The following is a 21,884-nucleotide window of genomic DNA, read 5'->3' as shown; positions in this document are numbered from 1 at the left end:
TTAGTTTCCACATATAAGTGAAATTATACAATATTAACTTGTTTTTATTTTGTTACATCTTTTATATCTTTGAAATCTAAATGCTCCCTGGATCAAAACAGACTTGAAAATGCTTACAAGATTTTGTAACCTCTAATCTATGTGCTAGTTCATGAAATTGTGTGATAAATATGCTCATCGGACTATTTGATATACATAACTTTATTTTGAAATGAATTATAGAGTTTTTGAAATTTTTCTGCATGAAGTTGGTTCATACAGAAAAATCTTGGCCTTAATTTCTAAAATTGAACTCACTTTTAAAAATCTAGTAAAATGGTAAACTTTTAAACATTAAACAGGTAACCTTTAAAGTCTGACCAGGAAAGAAATACTTGATGGAATTCATCATATTACTTATTTTTATCTCTCTTACTATTTGAAATGCATATTTGCTCTGTTTTGTGCACAACTCCTAAGCAAAGATTTATTCCATTCCTATATTTCGAAGTTTCCCAGAAAAGAAGAATGTTTAAGTTGTTTAAATTTAAAATAATGTTTTTGTCACCCAGCATTAAATGTGTAAAAGCCACACAGAATTGCTTTCAACTAGAGGTATATTTCCAAGTCAACATAGATAGGACAAATACAATTTATGGAAATAGTTTTTAGAAACATTTATAGCTTAGTGGAGTATCTTCAACATTGTTCTAAATACATTTTTAAAACATGAACAAAAATTTTTAGAATTTGTAATACTAGAATAGCTCTATAAATATTCCAGCTATAAATAATTGTAATACTATGAAAGTGAGAAAGGTGACTGAAGACACTGAACAGCACTGAGTTTATTTAACCACGTGTTCCTGAAGTGTTCCGGGCGTGAAGACTGACAGTGATGAGGCCACAGAATTGTCTGGGATCAGCAGCTGAGTGTTTTTATGGCAGGAGTCCCAACGGGCAGAGACGGTCCTTTGGAAACACCACAGTGGATTAATTTTGACAATAATAAGCTTTTCATGAGGGACAGGAAGCATATGACGATCTAATCAGATGAAGCGTTTGCCAAAGCCTGGATTCCGAAGCGCAACCATATCTATCCAAGTTTCCTCATTTCTACACAAGGAAAAGCTTTCTAATACTTTTATTTAAAGAAATAAAACTAATTGGTGAACTTCATAAAAAGTGTACAGAATAAATTGCTTGTTCTTTGAGCCTTTTTGTGTTTGTTTGATGGTTTTAGAGAAATCTGTAAAGATCTGCTTCTTTACTTTTTAGCTTCATTAGTCCACCTGGATGGAACATGAGGTCAACAATGTGTACTTCAGGACGGTAACCCCCAGTCACTCCCTTCTGAGATTCATTCACCAGCCTAACTTCGTTCCACGCTCTTCCATAATCCCCTCGAACCAAAGAGCAGCCGATGCCAATTTTATCAGCCAGAGCCTGTGGGTGAAAACACAAGATCAACCAAGAGTGAAGAGGGAGAGGGGTGGGGGAAAATCCTTAGTTGTAAGACCCACCTCGGTTGAAGGTGAAATATACAACTCTTGCAAAGAAGGGCTTAGACAGGAGGCTGAAACAATGTGGAATATTGTGATAGGAGCCAACAAAATGTGGTGGGTATTCTTGTTCCTCAACATCCTGTAGATCTAAAACCTCTGTGTAGGTCCTGCTGGGAAGTGACATTTTTCAGGCGGTTCCACTGCATTGTATCAGCACAAGATTGATAATGTCTTTGGAGAAAAGCGATTCCACAGACTTTCAGCACTGGTACATCTATCAATCTTTCCATGTGCCTAGGCTGCTCTCTGGCTGTGATGCACAGTGAGATTGAATGGAGAGACCAAATGGGTGGGGACCTATTTCTAGCCAATTTATTTGGGTGATGTACACAGACAGATGCTATATAGCAGGAGAGAAATTGTGAGTGGTTGGTCCTTCCTGGGCCACCTGCTGCCACCTTCTCAGGGGTGGCTTATGTTTTTAAGAAATTGTCTCTTCAGTTCGTCTTAATCTTGATAGTATTTTTTAAAAAGTAGCCTTAAAATAATCTGGAAACTTCTTAGCCACATTACAGTGGATAAGAGAGCTGGATCACACTGCCTGGGTCTGAATTTCAGCTCAGCCACTTACTACTTGTTGTCGCCTTATGCAAATGACTCGGCCTCTGTGTGCTTCTATTTCCTCATCTGTGAAATGAAGAAAACAGCAGTCTAACCACCCTCCACATGGGGGGTTTATAAAGATGAAGGGAATTAATACGTGTCGAGCACTTACAGCATGAATGCTGGCACAGACTGAGTACTCAATAAACGTGCCTGGTACTAGAAGGCAAGAATTGTGTTGTTTCAATAATCTCTATATTCATGTATTAAGGTAATTTATCTAATGTATAGCACTCTGTAATATTGTGATTTCTACTTAGAAATGTATTTTGGTCTTCAGGGTTTCTGGCACAGAACTCCTAAAATCCTTAGAATTTCCTAGATGAGAGCCATAAAGGTGTCTTTGGTTATGCTAATGAGATGACTGTTGGACCTCACCTGAGGATGAAGCTGGTTGCCCAGAGAATCAACCACTTGATTAGAGGTTTGGAACTTTCAGTCCTACACCCCCAACTACCTCTGCAGAGAGAGGAGGGGCTGGAAGTTGAATCAGTCAATGGCCAATGCCTATGTAATGACGCCTCCACAGAAACCCCAAAGGACAGGGTTCCAGAGCTTCTGGGTTGGTGAACAGGTAGAGCTTTGGGGTAGTGGCCCTCCTGAGGTCATGGATGCTCCACACCCTTTCCCCACACCTTCACCTGTGTTCATCTCTCTACCTGGCTGTTACAAAGTTACATTCTTTTATAATAAAATGGTAATCTAAGAGGTACGATGTTTCCCTGAGTTCTCTGAGCAGCTCTTGAAAACTAATCAAACCCAAGGATGGGGCTGTTGGAACCTCCAACCTGTAGCTGGTCACTCAGAAGCACAGGTGATAATAACCTAGGCCTGTGACTACCATTTGAAGTGGAGTAGGGAGCCATCTTGTAAGACCGAGCCCTTATTCTGTGGAATCTAATGCAATCTCTGCATAGGCAGTGTCAGAATTGAGTTGAATTGCAGAAACCCAACTGTTGTTGGAAAATTGCTTTGATGTGTGGAACACCTTCCCTCCTATGTTGGAGTTAGTACTAGAATCATTTAACACTCATAGTCTATTGGTGTAGAGAGAAAAAATAAACATACAGAGGTTTGCAAAAGTATGTTTACAGTTGCTCACATGGAAAATAATACAACAATTAATAAATAATAATATATGGAGAAACTCTGCATTTGGCAGACACAACTATAAACCTACTTTTGCTCACCCCTGTATAATGATCTTTTCCAAAATAACTGATCTCTTACTCCATGTCAAGACACATTAAATAATCATAAACAACCCTGTGACAGAGATACTATTGTATTTCCTGTTTTATAGAGAGTAAAGCTGAGGTCAGGTAATTTTCCAAGGTCATAGTAGGTGGTGACCCGATGTGAGAGCCAGGGACTCGGTCTCAGGAGGCTGAGTTCTTAACCTCAGAATGACACTACCTGCAGCTGAGATGAATCTGAAGTCCCTGGGGGTTTTTGGTGAAATGAGAAATCCCATTATTGGCTTAGAGAAGAGGTGAAAACGGAAAAGCTTAGAAAGAAGGGCTGATGTGGGGCATGGCTGCTGAGGAAAACGGGAGACGCCTGTGACTACGAGCTGGAAAAAGGTGGCCGGGCTGCCTGCTAGTCCACCCACGATGGGCACCCTGAATCCGCTGTGACAATCCTCACTGTCATGTTCTGCAGCTGGAGTGGCATCAGTGGAAAGGACAGGCAATCAGACTGGTGGGCTGGCCAGGCAGAGGAGTAAAAGGATTGGGGGCAAAAAAGTGAGGGAAATTAGTGAGCAAATTATAAGGTCTGTGGATAATTCACCTAGGCTGCCAACAAGCAAAAAGTAAAGCCAAAAAGGTGCCAAAATATGGAAGAAAATGGGAAAGACAAAGTTAATATATGTCAGAGAAATTAAAGATTTAGGAGGGGTGAAAAGATAAGAGACTTTATCAATGAGTTAAATTAACAGTGAGTATTTCACTGGTGGGTAGGCAAGGCCTGGGTAATTAATTGCATGACTCAGTTGAAATGTGGGGGTAAAGAATTCAGTTTGCTGTGTTCCTTTTACCTGTCAGTAGTAAACCCATCAGCTTACTGGGACTGATGTTCAGGCTTCCAAGTGGATTGAATGACACTGATGACTCCATTTACAAGAATAGTCAATGTAAAATATTCTTTTCTTAACAGAAATGGGCATAATACTGATTATTAAATAAACTTTAATGACAATTACACATTAAAAAAGAATTCAGTTTTACATGTTATAGACTGAATATTTGTTCACCCCCAGATTCACACACTGAAGCCCTTCCCCTCAATGTGAGGGTATTTGGATGTGAGGGTGGAGCTTCCATGGTGGCATCAGTGCCCTTATAAGAGGAGGGAGAGACCAGAGCTCTCTCTTTCTCTCTCTCTGTGCCAGGTGATTTTACACTAAGAAAATGGCAGATGCAAATCAAGAAATGAGCCCTCATCTGATGTTGAATCTTCTGGCATCTTGATATTAGATTTCTCAGCCTATGGAACTATGAGCAATGAAGGTTATTGTTTAAGGCACCCTGCCTATGGCATTTTGTTATAGAAGCCCAAGCCAACTAATATGGTGTCTATGAGACACTCACATGTATCTGGCTAGAGGGGGAGGAGATACACAAATGTGGGGTCAGGAGACATTTGTGGGACAGAGGAAAGCATCTGGAAGGTAGGCGGTATTTAAGGCCACAGGGAAGAATGGCCTCACCCTGTGAAGTACATAGAGGAAAAAGAGAGAAGAGCCTGTATCAGAGCCTCGCAGGACCCCAACATTTGAGAGAGGGGTAGAGGAAAAGAGGTCTCCAAAGGAGACAAGATGAAGTAGTAAGAGAGGACAAGTTACTAAAGAGAGCAGTGTCAAAGAAAGAGAATGATCAAGGATAAATTCTATTGTCTATCAAGTAAGACAGACAACAGATCCCTCTCGTTCTTCTTGAGGGGGAGCAAAGGCCATACTGCAGTGAGTTGGGAAGAAAAATGAGAGGTGCGCCAAGGAGGGACAGAGTCAGGATGACTTGGTTTTTACCAGGAATGAGGACTGTCTACGGGTGGAAGCATTATTGTAGGTTTTCATTCAGATAAGAATGGGTTCACATTCCAGTTGGACCTCTGGTTGACCTTAGGTAAATTTCTTCTCTAAGTATCAGTTTTCTTATCTCTAAAACAAGGAGTTATTTCACCATTGGCGTTTTTGAGACTCTTCACTATTATATTTATCAAACGCCTGGCACACAGGTAAAAGGGGTGGTGGTGGTGATTATAGGAGCTGTAGTAGTGGCTGTGGATATCATGAGAAGAGAAAATAGACTTACTCTTTAAGTATGTAGATTTAATTTTAGATTTTAAAGGAGAAACAGCTAAGAGAGAGAAAGAGATTAAAGACGGGAGAGGAGAATCGAAAGAGCAAGAAATCCAAGGAGTTATAAACAGAATTAGGGACTGGAGGCAACGTACACGTGGACGTAATGAGGTTTATAGGTACTTGGGAGAGGATACGAATTTTATACACTCAGTCCATAGTTTAGAAACCATTTCCTTAGCTCCTGTTATATTAGGGAAACTGGACACAATGGAAAAAAACAGAGATCTCTTAAACCCGATCCTTCTCCAGTGTACCGCACCTCAGTGAATGGCGCCACTGTTACCAGCTGCCCCTCCTAGAACTTAGAAACCGTTCTGTCCTTCCCGTTTTCTCTCACGCCACACCTACGCAATCAGCAACTCCTTTCAGCTTTATCTCTTGAATCTCCCCCTAAATTCACCCCCTCTCTCACATCCTCAACACTGCCTTCGGTAAAGGCCATCCATACCTCTTGCTCCAGTAACCTTCCAACTGGTCTTCCTGTCTCCAGTCTTGCCCCTGCTCTAGTCCATTCCACATTCTGTTGCCTGAATGGTCTGTGAAAATAGTGTTGCCCATTCATTTCCCCTCAATAACTTTTGGCTACTCACATGGTGCTTTATGATTTGGTCCTTTAGACTTATCCAACCCTTCTTTCTCCATCCAGACAAACTATTCTACATTTCCCAAATGGCCCATTGACTCATACCTGTAATCTTGTATAAAAGGTTTACTTTGTTTAGAATATTCTTGCCTCCTTTCTTATCTGTTGAAATCCCATGTCACCTCTAATATATCATTTTCTCTCCTGAGACTTTCCCTGACATCACCTCAGAACCCAGAAGTCTGGCTTAGGTATGCCTTGTATACAGGAACAGTCACTTTAGTGTCTTTATATTCCCAGACCCCAGAAGAGGCTGTGGCTTCTGGTTGGTGTATGATAAATATTAAATGCATATACCTTTAACAGTCTGTGAATATATATCTACTTCTGTGTATGTGTATGCACACACAAATACATCTCAAATCTAAGTGATAGAATTAATATTACCCAGTTGGCAGCTGGCTCACTCTATTATGATAAAGAGAAAACATTTTTACTTAATGGCAAATGAGGCAAAACATCTTAACTACCTTGAAAAGCAAAGCTCGATGGTAGAAGATTCCTTCTTTGATTTGTCCAATTGGCACAACATTGGATTTAAGTTGAAATTTTATTTCACTTATATGAAGTTGCCAGCTGAAATTCTGTAGTTTCTCTTTTGGAATTTTACCACCCATTTTTTCTGCCACATACCTGTGTCAATTACAATGAGATCAAATCACTCAAGTTTAATATCTCAATTTGGACACTTTGAGTGTAAGTATATGTGTAACTATAAAAACTATAATCCCTCTGACTTTATTGTTTGCTTTACTTTTAAAAATGCACATATTATAACTAGGTTAACATTAGGCTTACCGAATTCAAAATATCATATAGAAACTGAAATAGACATGCATGCTAATTTTCCCAATAAGATACAAATCAATACCACTAAATTTGTATCAATGAGGATTTAGAATTTTATCCTATTCTTGAAAAGTATTTGTAAATGTCTGTCTGAAATCCAAGGTATTGTACTAACACATGGTCCTTCTTTCAAGAAATTTAAACTCAGAGACAAGACAAACACATAGAAATTTTCCCATTAGACTTCCAAATATTTTTAAGTTTTATAATGTTTTTCTTTTAAATTTCATTATGTTTCAAATTCAGTGAAAGACATGACATTTACAGAACAGTGAAGTTAGAGGAGAGAGGAAGAAGCAAAATGGACAAACAAGAAACAGGTGAGGGGGCAGGATGGCCATGGTACACTTTGCCTGTGGGTTTCTCTTAATGTAGGTTCTCCCTGAAGAAATCAGGAAACTCACCTGCAAAAATCTTCTGTAGACTAAGGCTACTGCATCTTAAAGTCAAAATTGCATATTTTAAAGAAAGAATTTCTCCTTGTCGCATGTGGAAGGGAGCAAAAAACAATGGTGAAAAGCAAGAGAAAGAGCTGAGGAGAAAGCATTACAGGGCACAGTCTCACTGCCCAGGTGCCCTGTAATGAAGGCCAGCAGCCAAAAGCATGAGGACGAGTCTCTGTCTCCATCCTGATGTAGGCTCAGGTTAAAAAACAATTATTTGGGAATGATGAGAAAGTATTTCTGATAGGAACAAAGCATGAGGGAATTTGACAAACGTTGAAATGAGCTAAACCAGAGTTCTGCCTAAGCCATCGCTTCTCAAGGGTATGAGGAAATCTTTGGTACCCAAAAAATGGTTTAGTCCAGTTTTGTCTGATAAGAAATTAGATATCTGGTGGCTGGGCTTCTTATAGTTGTCACATTGGGGTTTGATGACTGCAGCTCATTTCTGTTTGGGGTAGATGTTCCCATGGAGACCGCAGCTGTTGCACAATCCAGTAGCTCACCTGCTGGCTGGTGTCAATCAAGAGGGCATCCTCCGTTTCCAGTGATTCCTGTTCCCTTACAGCTACCAAGTTAAGTTCTCAGCTTCTCTTAGTGGAATCAGATTAGACACTGAGCCTGCCCAAACATTTCGGTATACTCACTCTCCCACTTTAGAGCAATGTGAAAAGTATAAAGATGGGAGACGGTTGTTTGTATTAGCAAACAGCTTGTGAGTTTACAAATAATTCACAGAATTACTTTAAATTGTGAGCACCCTATATACCCACAATGAAGGAATGATTTAATTTTCAAACTTTTGACTCATTCATAAGTTCTTCAGGATCACACTGAAAGATGTTTTTCAAGGTTTAGCAGGAGAAAATGATGGACATTTTGGCCTGTATTTATTTATTTATTGATTGATTGATTGTAAAGCATAGTTGGCATGTGCACAGGCATTTTTCTTTAAGCAATTCCTAACTCCTAGTTCTGATTCTTGGCAGAAATCTGATATAGAATAGAAACTGAGAAGCTGTTTTTTTAGTTCATTGTGTTTCTGCTTCAGAGTCAGAGGTAGGGCACAATAAAGTTCAACTTTATTATGGTGTAGTTGTCTGAAAATTGGCTAAGAATGCAAAGCAGTAAAATAAAAAATATTTTTCAGAAATTGAAAACGTATATGTGTATATAGACAACTTACTTTGCAAGAGCTTCAACCTGTTCCTTTGTGTTTGTTATGGGAAGTATTGATTTGGTCACTTCATACACATAAGCACAGAAGTCGGGATCAGAGGGAGGGTACCACTCTTTACAGGGGCCTCCTTCTCCAGCCCATTTTTGTGTTGCTGTAACCTCTTCCTCCTCCTCCAGCTTTTCCTCCTCTTTCTTTCCTCTGCCTTTCCTTTAAGAGTAAACAACAGCAATCAAAATGAATAAGCACTCACTGTGCTCTGAGTTCATCTGAAGAATACCCCAGAAAATCAGTGTTTATACCCTCAATGACCACACCACATAGTTGTCAAATTTTCAATGACAATGATACAGTTTTAGAGTTCCTATGTTTTGCAGTAGAAATTAATTTTCAAGAGAACAGTATAGGATTTTATTGCTCTTCTGTACAATTGCATACCAAGCTGGCTGGCCCATCATAAGTATGCAATAAATATACATCGAATTGGGAAAAATAGGTGGCCTTCTCAGGAAGTCTATGCTGGTTTCATATCATCTCTTGTTTCAGCTGACACCTTCTGAAGGAAAAATTTCTATCACAGTTTTTAAGAAAAATTATCCAAAATATAGGAAAAGGCAAAAAAAAATAAGGATGGCATGGAATTCATGTCATGCAGGGGCAAAGACTCACCAAAAGTTTATCTGGGCAAATGTACTTAGTTATTTTTTATTACTAAATTTGTTGGGGTGACATTGGTTAATAAAATCATACAGGTTTCAAGTGTACTACTCAACAAAACATCACCCGCACACTGCACTGTGTGCCCATCACCCAAAGTCTCTCTCATTGGGTCCCCATTTATTCCTCCTTTGCCCACTTTCACCGCCCCACACTCCCTTAAGATGTCCTTAGTTCCCCACTTGGAAAAAATGGAATGTGCTTAATAAATAGTAAAGATACTGTTTAATTAAAAGATACTATTAATTAAAAGTTCCTTATTTAAACAAATTACTCTAAGCAACTTAGTTATCGTGTAGAATTTTGTTTAGTTAAGATGCAAATTCCTGTCAGTGGAAAAGATACTTCCAAAGGTTACAGCTTATTGTTCTAGAGGATGGTTAATATCCAACAGGATGGTTTTTTATGTGGGAATCCTTTCCTAACATTTAATTAAATACCTAGCTTCTCTAATGTTCTTTGAACCATTATTGACATCTTACTGACTGTCTCTAATTAGTGAGTTGAACAAAAACAGTGGTGTGGGCTCTTTTGCCACGTAACATGGAATACTCATACTTTACCCTGTCTCTCCCACTCAATACAGTCATAAAACCTGGGCAGAATATATACAATAACTATTTGAAAACTCTGAAAAGTAATCAATAGCAGAGAGACCAGAGAAGACATTGAATTATTACTGAACTCTTGGTGAGTTTGACTTGTTTATTTTCATCCATTATTCTACAAGCTGAACTAAACATAGCCCCAAATCTGAAATGGGCATCAGCACAGACAGTTGAAGCTCAAGGAGAAGTCTGTTGGAAAAACAGGAGAGAAAGGGGAGAAAAGCCCTGGTTGTTTTCTCTTTTCTCCATTCTCTTGTGCTCCAGCCCCTAAGGAATCCTGTGACAGTAGCTGCAGTGGTGGCACCAGGGTCCCTAAGAGCCTGAAACTGCCTTACACTCAATCAGTCCTCCTGCTCTTGGCCATGGATATGGATGCAGTCATGGCAAGGTGTGTCAGGGGAAGCCCCGACGAACCAGAAAAGACAGAGAAGATCATGGAGAGGAAGGATCTCGGGAAAGCAACCATAATAATTTGTTTATGGATTTCTGGCAAAGATGGAGGCAGAAGTAGATACACGTTGCCTCCTCACACAACCAAAAGAAGGAAAACAACATTTTAAAAACAAAAATAACCAGAACTGCCAGAAAATCAAGCTGTGCAACAGTCCAACACCCAAGGAGTTAAAGAAGAAACATTCGCATCCAGACTGAAGTATGGAAAAAAATGAATCATTATGAGTGAGACGGCTTCATCAATTTGGTCAAAGACATAAATGTACATAATCAAAAATTTTAGTAAATGTCAATGAAATAAATCCAAAGAATTTCACTCCCAGACACATCAAAAATAAACTATCAAAATCTAAAGGCAGCCCTGGCTGGTGTGGCTCAGCAGGTTGGAGTATCCTCCTGGGTTGCGGGTTCAGTCCCAGCTGTGGCTCGTGTGGGACACAGCTAATGGATGTTTCTCTTGCATCAATGTTTCTCCCTCTTGATTCTCCTGGCTCTCCCACTGGAATCAATGCGTATACCCTCAGATGAGGATTAAAAAACAACAACAACAACCTAAAAGCAAAGCATATGACACAACTGTTTATGTAGAAAATCTCAAAGAATTTACCAAAAAAAGGAAAAGAAAGAAGGAACCTCCTAGAACTAACATGTGAGTTTTTCAATGTTTTAAGACATAAGATCCATATACTAAAATCAATTGTGTTTCTACATAGTAATGACAAAAGTGAAAACGAAAAAAGTTTGGAAGTACTTACAACTGGTGTAAGAAAGTTAAATACTTAGGTATAAACTTCACAAAATATGTAAAGAATCCATGTATTAAGTATTAAAAATCCTGTTGAAAGCAATAAGAGGAGACTGAAATAAGTGATAATATATACCATGTTCATAGATTTAAAGATGCGCTTCCTCCCCAAAATGATCTGTAGGTTTCATGTAACTCCCACCAAAATTCAAGCAGGTTTTTTTGTAGACATAAAAAAAATCTTACACTACAATTTATATGGGAAGGCACAGGCCCTAGAATAGCTCAATCAATCTTAGCAAAGAAGAATAAAATGGGAAGAATCTCCCTACTTGACATCCAGACCGAGAGATACCAGTGGAGAGATGGGAACAGATTAATGCAACAAAACAGAGGATCCAGAATGAGACCCGCTAGTATGCTCAACTGATTTTTGACAGAGGTACTAAAGCAATTCAATGGAAGAAATATAGCTTTTTTAAAATTAAAATATTTTATTTATTTATTTTTAGAGAGAAGGGAAATGAGGGAGAAAGAGAGGGAGAGAAACATCAATGTGTGGTTGCCCCTCACTGGGGACCCAGCCTGCAACCCAGGCATGCGCCCTGACTGGGAATTGAACCAGCAACCCTCTGCTTCATAGGCCCGTGTTCAATCCACTGAGCTACACCAGCCAGAGCAGAAATACAGCTTTTTCAATAATGGCGCTGAAGCAATTAGACAAGAAAGATTCTTGTGGTGATAGAACTGTTCATTATCTCAGTTGTAGTCATAGACACCTGAACTTACAAATGTGATAAAATTGTACAGAACTAAATACACACACATGTGAGAAGTAAAACTGGGGAAGCCTGAATAAATCATTGGATTGTATGAATCTAAGTTACAATGTAATAAAAAGTCTCTAAGCAAAAATTAATATTTCCCAGTTGTTTCATCTTAACCTTTTCCTTTTCCACAAATAGATAAACTGAGCATATTCACATACATAGTAAGATTTGTAACTTAGGAGCTAACAGTACTAAGGGGTCAATTAGAATGGTAGAAAGCAGAGTTAAGTTTACCTGCTTTCTTAAATTACAGTAATGGAGGAAAAGGGGACAACTGCAATTGAACTACAATAAAAAATAAAGTAAAAATAAATAAATAAAATGAAACTACTGGATGAGTTTATGAGGTTGGAAAGCTCATCCCCATGATTACACAGAGCCACCTGTAGAACAAAGAGGTATATTTCCCACTGAGTATGTTGCCTGAAGTAAGAAAAATCATTTGGCCTGTAGAAGATGCCATCTAATACACCAGCAAAGCTCATTGAGGAGTGTTATCTTACTGAGTGATGAAAAATAACAAGCAAAATAGAGACAGACTCATAGAGAGCAGGCTGACAGCTTGGGGTGGGGAGACTGGGGGTGGTGCTGGAGGGATGGAACAAAAAAGAAAGAGATCTCATGGACACGCACAACTGCGTGGTGAGTGCCAGGTGGGGGAGGAGTGTGGGTGGAGGTAGAAGAGAGTATGGGTGGGTGGGATAAATGGTAATGAGAAAAATACAATAAAAATGAACTCTTAAAAATAATAATTAAAAATAGATCATTTGCCCTGGCAGGTGTAGCTCAGTGGATTGAGCATGAGCTGCAAACCAAAGGGTCACCAATTGAATCCCCAATCAGGACACATGCCTGAGTTACAGGCCAGATCCCCGTGCGGGCTAGGTAAGAGGCAACCACACATTGATATTTCTCTCCTTCTCTTTCTCCCTCTCTTCCCCCTCTCTAAAAATAATACAGAAAAAAATAAAGAAAAAAGAAAAATATTTATTAAAAATAGATAATTTAACAGAACACCTAAATGGTACTGTCCTGCTGGTATAAGCAGAAGTACTTCAATTGGACTTCTTTTCCATGAAGGCTGCCAAGTTGTGTTAATAAGGGCTTCGATGCCTACATGAATTTCACTTCTAAATAAAAATGTAAATAAATGCTCAGAAATTATAAAATTAACCCCCAGAAAGAACACTGATTCATGATTAAAGAGAGCAGAACTTCTACCTTTCTTGCTGAGACTTTAGCAAAACTGTTTCAGAAGCAGATTTACTGTGTGGATCCAAAACAAGAATATTTTCCATCTTCACAGGGAATGAGTAGGTAGGTAGGTAAGTAGAGAGAGAGGTTTGTCTGGCCCCAAATGGTGGAGTGCTATTTCCAATGTTTAATCACTTGCTCCTTTTTAATATCATTGAGTTGAATAGATAAACTATAGCACAAGGCTGGAGGGAGAAATATAAATACTGAATCCAACTCACTGTAATTTTAATTTAGGTAGAAAAATGTTGGTGTGTGAAAAATAATCACAATACCTACTAGCTTCAAAGAATTCCACTTCAGTGATAAAAAATAAGGAATTCAAGGAATTTGACGTCAAAATGAAACCTATTCCATTGAGAGTCTTATTTCCACTTCATCTGTTCCAACAGGATAAGAAGGAAGTATTGTATCAAATGAAGATATGATTTATTCTGGGCTTAGGAGGATATATATTATGTGTATACATGTGTGGCGTGTGGTTTATTTTGTTTGTTGCCTGGCTCTCCACTGGGATGTAAGTTCTATGAGTGTGGAAGTTTTTGTTCACTGCCATATTTCCCACACTAGAACAATTCCTGGAACCTAGTAGATGCTCAGTTTTTACTCTTTTCACTGTACTGATGAAAGAACCCAGTACAAGGAAAAGATAACCTATTTGCTCAAGACACATAATTTATAAGCCTTATCAAAAATAACTATTTCTTGCCAAAGTTCAGATATCTATCCGGAACAAATATAAGTGCCTACATAAGCACTGTGCTAAATACTGGCAATGAAAAGAGAAATGATGTGACTCAGAACATGTTCTTGTCCTCAAGGAGTCCTCGGTCCAGCAGGGGAGAAGCAGAGAGGCTGCATGAGGAGGGCAAGGGAGAGGGAGGGCAAACAGGGCTGGACCAATAGCAGATTAGGAGCAGGGAGCAGTACAACGAGCAACAGAGACTGACAGTACGAATAAAGCCAGAAATAGAAAATGAACCACTGCTCACACCCTTAAGGGCCCTTGGGGACAGTCTCAGTTTAGACAGGCTATGCTCCTTATCAGCGCCAAAGACAGTCCAACACACCACAGTGGTGCTGAGGGGCTTACGTCAACAGTAATTACAGGGTCATAGAGTGTGGCAGAAGGTCCAGTGGTTTTTTGAAGAGTCTGAGAGAGTTCACAGGAGAAATAATATATTTAAAAATAAGATAGACAAGTAGAAAGTATGTTTTAAATTTGCCAGGCCTAAAGAGCACAAAACCATATTATAAATCTTTCTACCAAATAATCAGTCGGTCCTGTTTCACTTGTCTTCCTCTTGCGGCTACCGAAAGGAGCAGAGGTGTCGGTGAGCAAGATGGGAGGGGGTGTGGATGCAGAGAGCAGGGAGAGAGACGACGGGCAGCCGCTGCGGGGGCACAGAGAGTGCAGCTTAAGTTGGTGGCCACACAGGGTTGGACTTTCAGTCCTAGACACTGTTTCCGTAATCATTTTTGAATTCAAGTCACTGTTGGACTTTATAATGATCAGAGTGACCTGAGTTCTCACCCAGAGGCAGGGGGAAAAGTCCGTCTGGGTAAGTTTTAATGACAGCAAGAAACAAAAATAAAGTTAATTTAATTACATTTCATGAGTCCGGCGTAGTTCAATATACTGATTGCATAAGAAAATATTCCTATTTAAAAGGCACCCCACCCTTTCACCAAATTTGGTGGGTAATTAAAACTTGTCATGATTACCATCACGAGAAGAATCAATGCCACATTTCTTACCTTGATCCTTTTTCTTTAGTGGCGCTTTTGCTAAGTGCAGTGGTTCGTCCAGAGGTAGGTTCTGATTTCTCTTCTGTGGGAGATCCAAACCGAGCACTATTTTTTCTTGTCATTTGAAAAGAACCACAACAAATTTGAATTGTATGGGAAATAACAATCCATTACATCTACAAGGCATTTAGCACTCTATTTTCACTTTTTTACATGCCTCGATTCCCTTCGCCATTACAAAGCAGGCCACCACGCAGTGTTCCATCTGCAGGTCAGGAAAGGACCCTAGCTCACAGACTCCGAGTCACGGGCTCCAGACCTCCCTGTGGGCTCACAGCGGACACCGTGCCGACCCAGGTGCCCTGGCAGCTTTTCCAGAGATCTTTTCCACAGCAATTTTAAAAGCCAATTATGGGGTTATAGATTACTCTAAGAAGCATTTCTTTTACTCCCAAATTGAGAGGAGAACTATTTGAGCATGGATGAAAGATCATTTATTACCTGGTCTTTTCTTCACTTGTTTTTCTTAAGGAAGATGTAGAAGAAACAGTTTGCCCATAAGCAACGTCTGAGGATTTATCTTCCATAGATGCAGGTGGAGAACTATAATTTTATATATATGAAAGTATGAACAAATTAAAATAATTAACTTATCAACATTGGCTTTGTCCTACAAAAAGTTCTTTTTCTGAAAACCATATTTAGGGCTTGATTTTAAGTGACATATTAATTTAGAAGCATAAAGGAGAGGTTATAATCAGACAAGAAATATTATAAAGGTTTCCATGAGCTAGAATAGCAAATACTTTTATAAAATGTGTCACATAAAATGTACTATATAGATATATTAATCTATGTGACCATTTAAAGAATGCTTGTTAGCTCTGCTATTTACCTTGTATTATGTGTATAAAAATCATTGTGTAATGCCTGGATGCCTGCACATGGCTCCAGAGAGTTGTAAACATAATTTGCCCTCGTTTGCTCCCATCCGCTAATACTTTCTTCAATGACTTCATGTTACCAGGAAACTAAGAAGCTGTGGCTGCTGAAATACATCTGGGGTGGACTGGTAACATGGAGTCAAAGGAAAAACCATGGTGGTGATTCTTCCATGGACTTTACTATGTCAGGCTGTGAGTTCATGGATCGGTGTTTATTTCCACGGCAGTGCTTGATACACAGGGGAAAGGAAAGATCCATCCTGGGAATCTTCACATGTTCACATGATGATGGGTAAACAAAAAAATGTGTGCTTCCCGCATCCCTGCTTCCCACAAAGACTCACACATCAGATTTACTGTTGATTAAGAGTACAGTACGTAGATCATTTGCTTCTTCTAGGCAGAGGTCCTTCAAAGGTGGAAGTTTGGTGCCTGGATTTATCTGTAAATAATTTACAGATTGAAAAGTAATGTCAGCACAGGTTATATGTTTTAATATGAGTGCTGATAGAATATGTTCTCAACTGTTGGAGGTGTGTAATTTCACACACACACACACACACACACACACACACACACACACAATTAGAAATAGGACCCTGGAGCTTGTGGACATCGTGACTTAGGGCAGGGCACATCTTTCTAGTTCCCCACAGTCTCTACTGCTTTATCCTCAGCTGTTTCACACTGTAATTATCAGTTTGGCTCCTGAAAGTATTTGAGTTACAGATCTATATACATTAGGGAGAACTTATTGTCTTTAAGAGTAACTAATTACTAAACAGATTACAAAAAATGGAGTAAGGCTATCTGAAAATAGGCTAGACAAAGCTCTGCTCTAGCAATTTCATTAGCCTGGTGAAGAAGGTTTGACTACATCACCTTCTGAGGTCTTTTTCCAACCATGTTACAGTTAGATTCCTCTCATCCAAGATACTTGTCATGATCCTTTTAAAATAAAATGGATCCCCTGGCTGGTATGGCTCAGTTGGTTGGGAATTGTCCCATAAACCAAAAAGTCATGGGCTCGATTCTGGTCAGGACACATGCCTGGGTTGAGGGTTTGGTCTCCAGTTGGGGTGCATCGCTGCTTCTCTCCCACTCTCTCTCCCTCCCTCCACCTCTCTCTAAAAAATCAATAAGCATATTCTCTGGTGAGGATAAAAATATCAGAAATATGATATTAGAAACTTAATATTTTCTGAACAAATGCATTATAAAGTATATGCATTCTCCTTTATGAAGTATACGGTCTCCTCAACTTTTAAAAAAAATTGATGTACAAATGAATCTTGTCCCCATTTTCTGATCCACAGCAACATATTTATGATATATTCATTGTTGGTTTCTCTGTTCTTTCCTTTCATTTCTCTTAAAGCATTTTTGTACTAATGTCGTGTCAGGTCTTTAAAATGATTCATCAGCAAGATGGGCTTTCTAGGAGCTGCGATTTCTCATCTCAGGGGCTCCTACGCACATTATGAGGTCTGCGCCTGCACTATGATGGTGATGGCGGCCGGGGGAAGCAGGAGGCAAGACTAAAGTGTTAGCCTAGCTGTTTTTCCTTATTCCAAGTATATCTCTAGTTCTGTTGTCATGACAGAGTGTTTCCTGCAAATATGGCTTAGCCATGGGACTCTTCTCATAGCCCTGTCTCCTCTGCTTCTTTGAACCAAGTTGGCTCAAGGGCTTCCCCTGCCACCTTGCTCACCCCAGCTCTTGAGGTCCTGCACCCGCCTGGAACAGTTTCCCTTTTGGGCTTCTGAGTTCCCCTATCAATCACCTCAGGAAGTATATATATTATTTGTATGGTGTTTTCTGAGATCTGCCACTACTAGCTCTCTTGTGCTTCTTTTTTTCCCTTTCTATTCTTCTTTTTCAACAGCGTCTGCCTGATCTCAGCAACTTGTAGTAACTCTTAAATTTTTTTGAAGTCTGTGGATCATATTTGTTTCCTTGTTTTGCCTAAAATGGTATTTGTGGGTTTTTAATTTTCCCCATTCTTATTGCTTTTAGTTTCCAGATGAGGTAGAAAACGCTGGCTTAAGCAGCAATATCAAAAAGGCCTCAAGATCCTAATTCTTAGCTTCCCATTTCTCTCAGCATTAACACTGAATTGCACTCTATATTGTTTTAAAAATCACAGTCAGAAATGCAGTTAAGTCAAACAATATTCTTCTACATTACATTTTTAAATCCAGTATTAAAATTTGATAAATTTCAATTAGATTATAATTAATAAAATTAAAAACCTATACTTCTGTCCGTATCACCTACATAGAACCTTGAAAATAACAAAACTCCAAACTGAAAATGCTGTTTTTTTCATACCTTCTCTGAAACTTGAACTAGCTCAGCAAGCTGATTTCAGTAAAACTACTCAGATTCTAGTTAAAAGTGTACACCAATGCAAAACCTTATACCCAGTCAAAGTTAAGGATGAAGTTCTGATTCCCAAGTTTATGTCTATAAAAATGTAAATTACGTTAGGTAGTTATAAAGTTGCAATGTAATGGCATCACGATTAAAGAAGAAATTATTATCATACATGCTGAAATATTAATTGGTGCTCCCACTTACCCGGCCATAATCATAGAATCCATCAGTAATTATGTCACCTGATGACAAGTAGCCAGTCCGGCTATATTTCAGAGGCAGGTGATAGTTCAGCAATTTGTTATAAGCTACCTCACTGAATTTATTTTTTCGGCTTACTGAAAGATTAATTTCTTCAAGGATATCTAAAGCCCTGTTGATAAAAGCAAAAGGTATTATTTGTCTCATATAAACAATCCAGCATTAAGTTCTCATCCATCTACCTACCGAAGATCCTTAACGAGATGGAAAAGTTAAAGTTATCTGCCCTTGGTAGAATAATACTGACAGAGTCATGAAGACAAATCACTCCTTTCTGAGAACACATATTCCTTGTAGTAACTCATACTCAAAGAGTTAAAAAGGGCAGTTTCAGAAAAAAGGTTCTTCGTGTAAAGCAAAAGTAGTGCTGAACTCCAATTTTTATAGCTAAGCAGGCAATAAATACAAAGAATAAAAATGTTTAGAAACAGGGTCAACCTATCTGAAACTGCCTACACTGATGAAGTAAAGGCAATGAAGTCATCTGCCATCAGTGAGGGGAGCTGATTTGGTGAGGCTAGCTGGGTGAGGAATTCTGATGAAGAGATCTGGGCCGGGAAAAAGGAAAATGGAGATGGTCCTCAGGGCTCATCCACTGTATCCTAGCCTTGACAGTTGAGAGACAAATAGGATAAATAGGATTGTGTGACAACAGTTAAGAAAAATGAAAGAGAAGCATTTCTCAAGATGAAAAGGTGGAAAAGGAAATGTTGAGGATGATTTTGTAAAGGTGGTGAGGGAGATCCTGAAATGGGGAAGATGAAGGAAGGGCCCAGCTTCCAGGAGGCAGTCCCTTTGGAGGTAAGGCTCCTGCTGTGACCTGTAATGCCCCTGAGCACTCCGCAGACCTGGGACAGGGAGGGGGGACTCTGCTTGACCTTGCTTGGGCCTTAAAAGTGTACTTCTTCATCTTCCGCTCTTCATCTGAGCCAGGAACTTGAGACAGCTCCACTCACCCGAACCTGCACAGTTCCGCGGCCGTGGGCTCGTCGCTGGCGCAGACCATGGCAGCCCAGCTGGCGTGCCTCCTGACCTCCTCCTTCTTGGAGCGCAGGAGCTCTACCAGCGGCTCCAAAGCACCCGAATTTCTTAACTGAAAGTAGAACCAACATTTTACACATTAGAAGTCCTGCATATAAGCATTATGCCTTTCAAAAAGTCTCATTATTTGATTGTTTTAAAGGTTGTAACTATGTAAAAACATTTTAGGACGTGTCCATATATAGATTTATTAAATTCAAGGGGAAAAGACCAATCACAAACCCTTACAGACAGAATTCCAATTTTCTGCTCAAAGTCAAGAAGAGGCCACAGTAAAGTAACTGAGGGATGTCACGGTGATATTGCACAGGGCAGAGACTGGGGAAAAGCTGTCCCCTCACTGTCCACCAGCGGGATGATGCCCTGTATTTATTCACTCAGCTCCTCAACACTGAATGCCCATTTGGCCCTGAGGTAGACAGAAGAATGGTTCCCCAAAGACGCCCTCATTCCTGGAAGAGATTTTGCAAATGTAATTAAGTTAAGGAGTTGAAATGGGAAGATTGCCCTCGATTATGGGGTGAGTCCAGTGGAATCATAAGGGAGACAAGAGTGCCAGGACCAGAGAAAAGAGGTGCATAGAAGCAGATGTTGGAGTGATGGAGGAAGGGGGCACAGCTGAGGAACGCAGGTGCTGGTAAATGCTAAAAATGGCCGAGAAATGAGATTTCCCCTAAAGCCTCCAGAAAGGATACCACTCTGCCGACACCTTGATTTTAGCCCATTTTCAGATTTCCGACCTCTCGAACTGTGAGATAGTGGGTTTGTATTGCTTTAAAGCACGAAGCTGTGGTGTTTTGTTATGGCAGCAACAGGAAACTAACGCAGCCCCCATGGCTGGGCAGGGGGCGCCGCTGCAGGCAGGGCAGGGCCTCGGACATGGCCGCCAGGTCCGCAGTGTGGCCCCAGCAATGCTGAGGCCATAACCTACACAGAGACCCGTTTCTGTTATCCTTGCACAGTGCCTTTTCTTCGTTTCTCCAAAAAGTAAAAAAGAGAAGAAAAATAATAAAAGAACTGGACAGAATTACATTCATTACATTATTAAAAGAAATTACTTATGCATAAAATTATTATAACCAGAAAAAAAAAGATTTGACCCAGCTATTGTTTCACTGTCTGAAATGCAGTTCCTTATTATCTGAGCCTGGAGGACATAAAGAATGTTCTGCCAGTCTCTGTGTGCAGCATCCTGAAGACACGAGTCCTGGTGGAATATGATCCAGTTTTGATCTTGTTTCTTCTCAAACAAAGGGACCCTGGCAGAGACTGCACATCAGCACAGGTGATTGGGCAGCTTAGAAAAATTTCCTGAAGCATCTTATGCTTAACAGGCCAAATTTCTGAACATCTTTATTTCTGGTGAACATAAGATAAATAGTAACCCTGTTCCATGTGTTCTTTTGGCAAAGATGTAATTATTTATTAATCCCTCTACTAATTCCTTCATTCCTCCATTCATTCATTCATTCCTTTTACTCATTTATTTAACAAATGTTTACTCAGCATGCACTGTGGGCCAGGTGTGTATTAATCATGTGAACACAAGAAAGAAAACACTCAGTTCCCTTCCCTAAAGGAGCTTATTAGAATCTTTCACACAGGAACCATATAATGTAACACAAGGCCCAGGGACGCCTGCACAGGGTGTAATGAATGGGAGCACGGTGGAGGATGCACCCGAGTTTCAGGACTGGAGAAAGGTCTCATAAAAGAGATGACTGAGCTGGGTTTTGAAGGAGAAAACAGGAGTTTATCGGGATGACAAAAGTGAAACTAGCTCCCCAAGCAGAGAAAACAAGGAACTATAAATAAGAGAACAGGGCATACTGGCAGAATCACAAACAGCACAGTATTCTGAGGTACAGAACTCCACTTGGAAGAGGCTTCAGGCTCAGGCAGGCAGGTACAGTTCACTGAGGGCCCTTGCACAGCACTCTAAGCAGCTCACCTTTAACCATGGGGCAATGGCACACCTCCGGGGACTTGCAATAATGTGATGAGGGTCACACATTGGAGAGATCAGTCTGGAGGCAGTGTGGGGAGAAGGAGGTGACAGGGGTAGAGAGATCATTGAAGAGACAGCTGCAATGCTCCAGGAAATAGATGGACTAGTCTGCAAGTTGCACAGAGGTGTAGCCAAGACACTTTTGTCTACCACTGTGTTCCCCATCCTTAGCACAGTGTCTGGCACATAGTAGTTGGTAAAGAAATATTTGGTGGCTCACTTACTACTTTAATGGAAGAATACAAATGAACTGAGTTAAAGGGCACAAAGAAGGG

General features: G+C 39.9%; 1 protein-coding gene across 1 annotated transcript in view; it reads right to left on the bottom strand.

Moving 5' to 3' along the window:
* Positions 1–1,218: 1,218 nt before the first annotated feature.
* Positions 1,219–21,884, bottom strand: part of LOC119063924 (armadillo repeat-containing protein 3-like) — a 77,634-nt gene continuing 56,968 nt past the window's right edge. The window contains exons 13-20 of the mRNA XM_053654719.1: positions 19,517–19,653; positions 18,504–18,672; positions 16,268–16,365; positions 15,481–15,582; positions 14,989–15,093; positions 8,633–8,833; positions 6,625–6,787; positions 1,219–1,425 (exon numbers count right to left, since the gene is read on the bottom strand). Of these exons, the coding sequence (XP_053510694.1) occupies positions 1,219–1,425; positions 6,625–6,787; positions 8,633–8,833; positions 14,989–15,093; positions 15,481–15,582; positions 16,268–16,365; positions 18,504–18,672; positions 19,517–19,653 (1,182 nt within the window). The remainder of the gene's footprint in view (positions 1,426–6,624; positions 6,788–8,632; positions 8,834–14,988; positions 15,094–15,480; positions 15,583–16,267; positions 16,366–18,503; positions 18,673–19,516; positions 19,654–21,884) is intronic.

This window comes from Artibeus jamaicensis, unplaced genomic scaffold (genome assembly GCF_021234435.1).
Source record: "Artibeus jamaicensis isolate MK-2021 breed Jamaican fruit bat unplaced genomic scaffold, CSHL_Jam_final contig_867, whole genome shotgun sequence".
In the NCBI taxonomy this organism is placed as follows: domain Eukaryota; kingdom Metazoa; phylum Chordata; class Mammalia; order Chiroptera; family Phyllostomidae; genus Artibeus; species Artibeus jamaicensis.
This window is presented reverse-complemented; position numbering and strand designations above follow the sequence as displayed.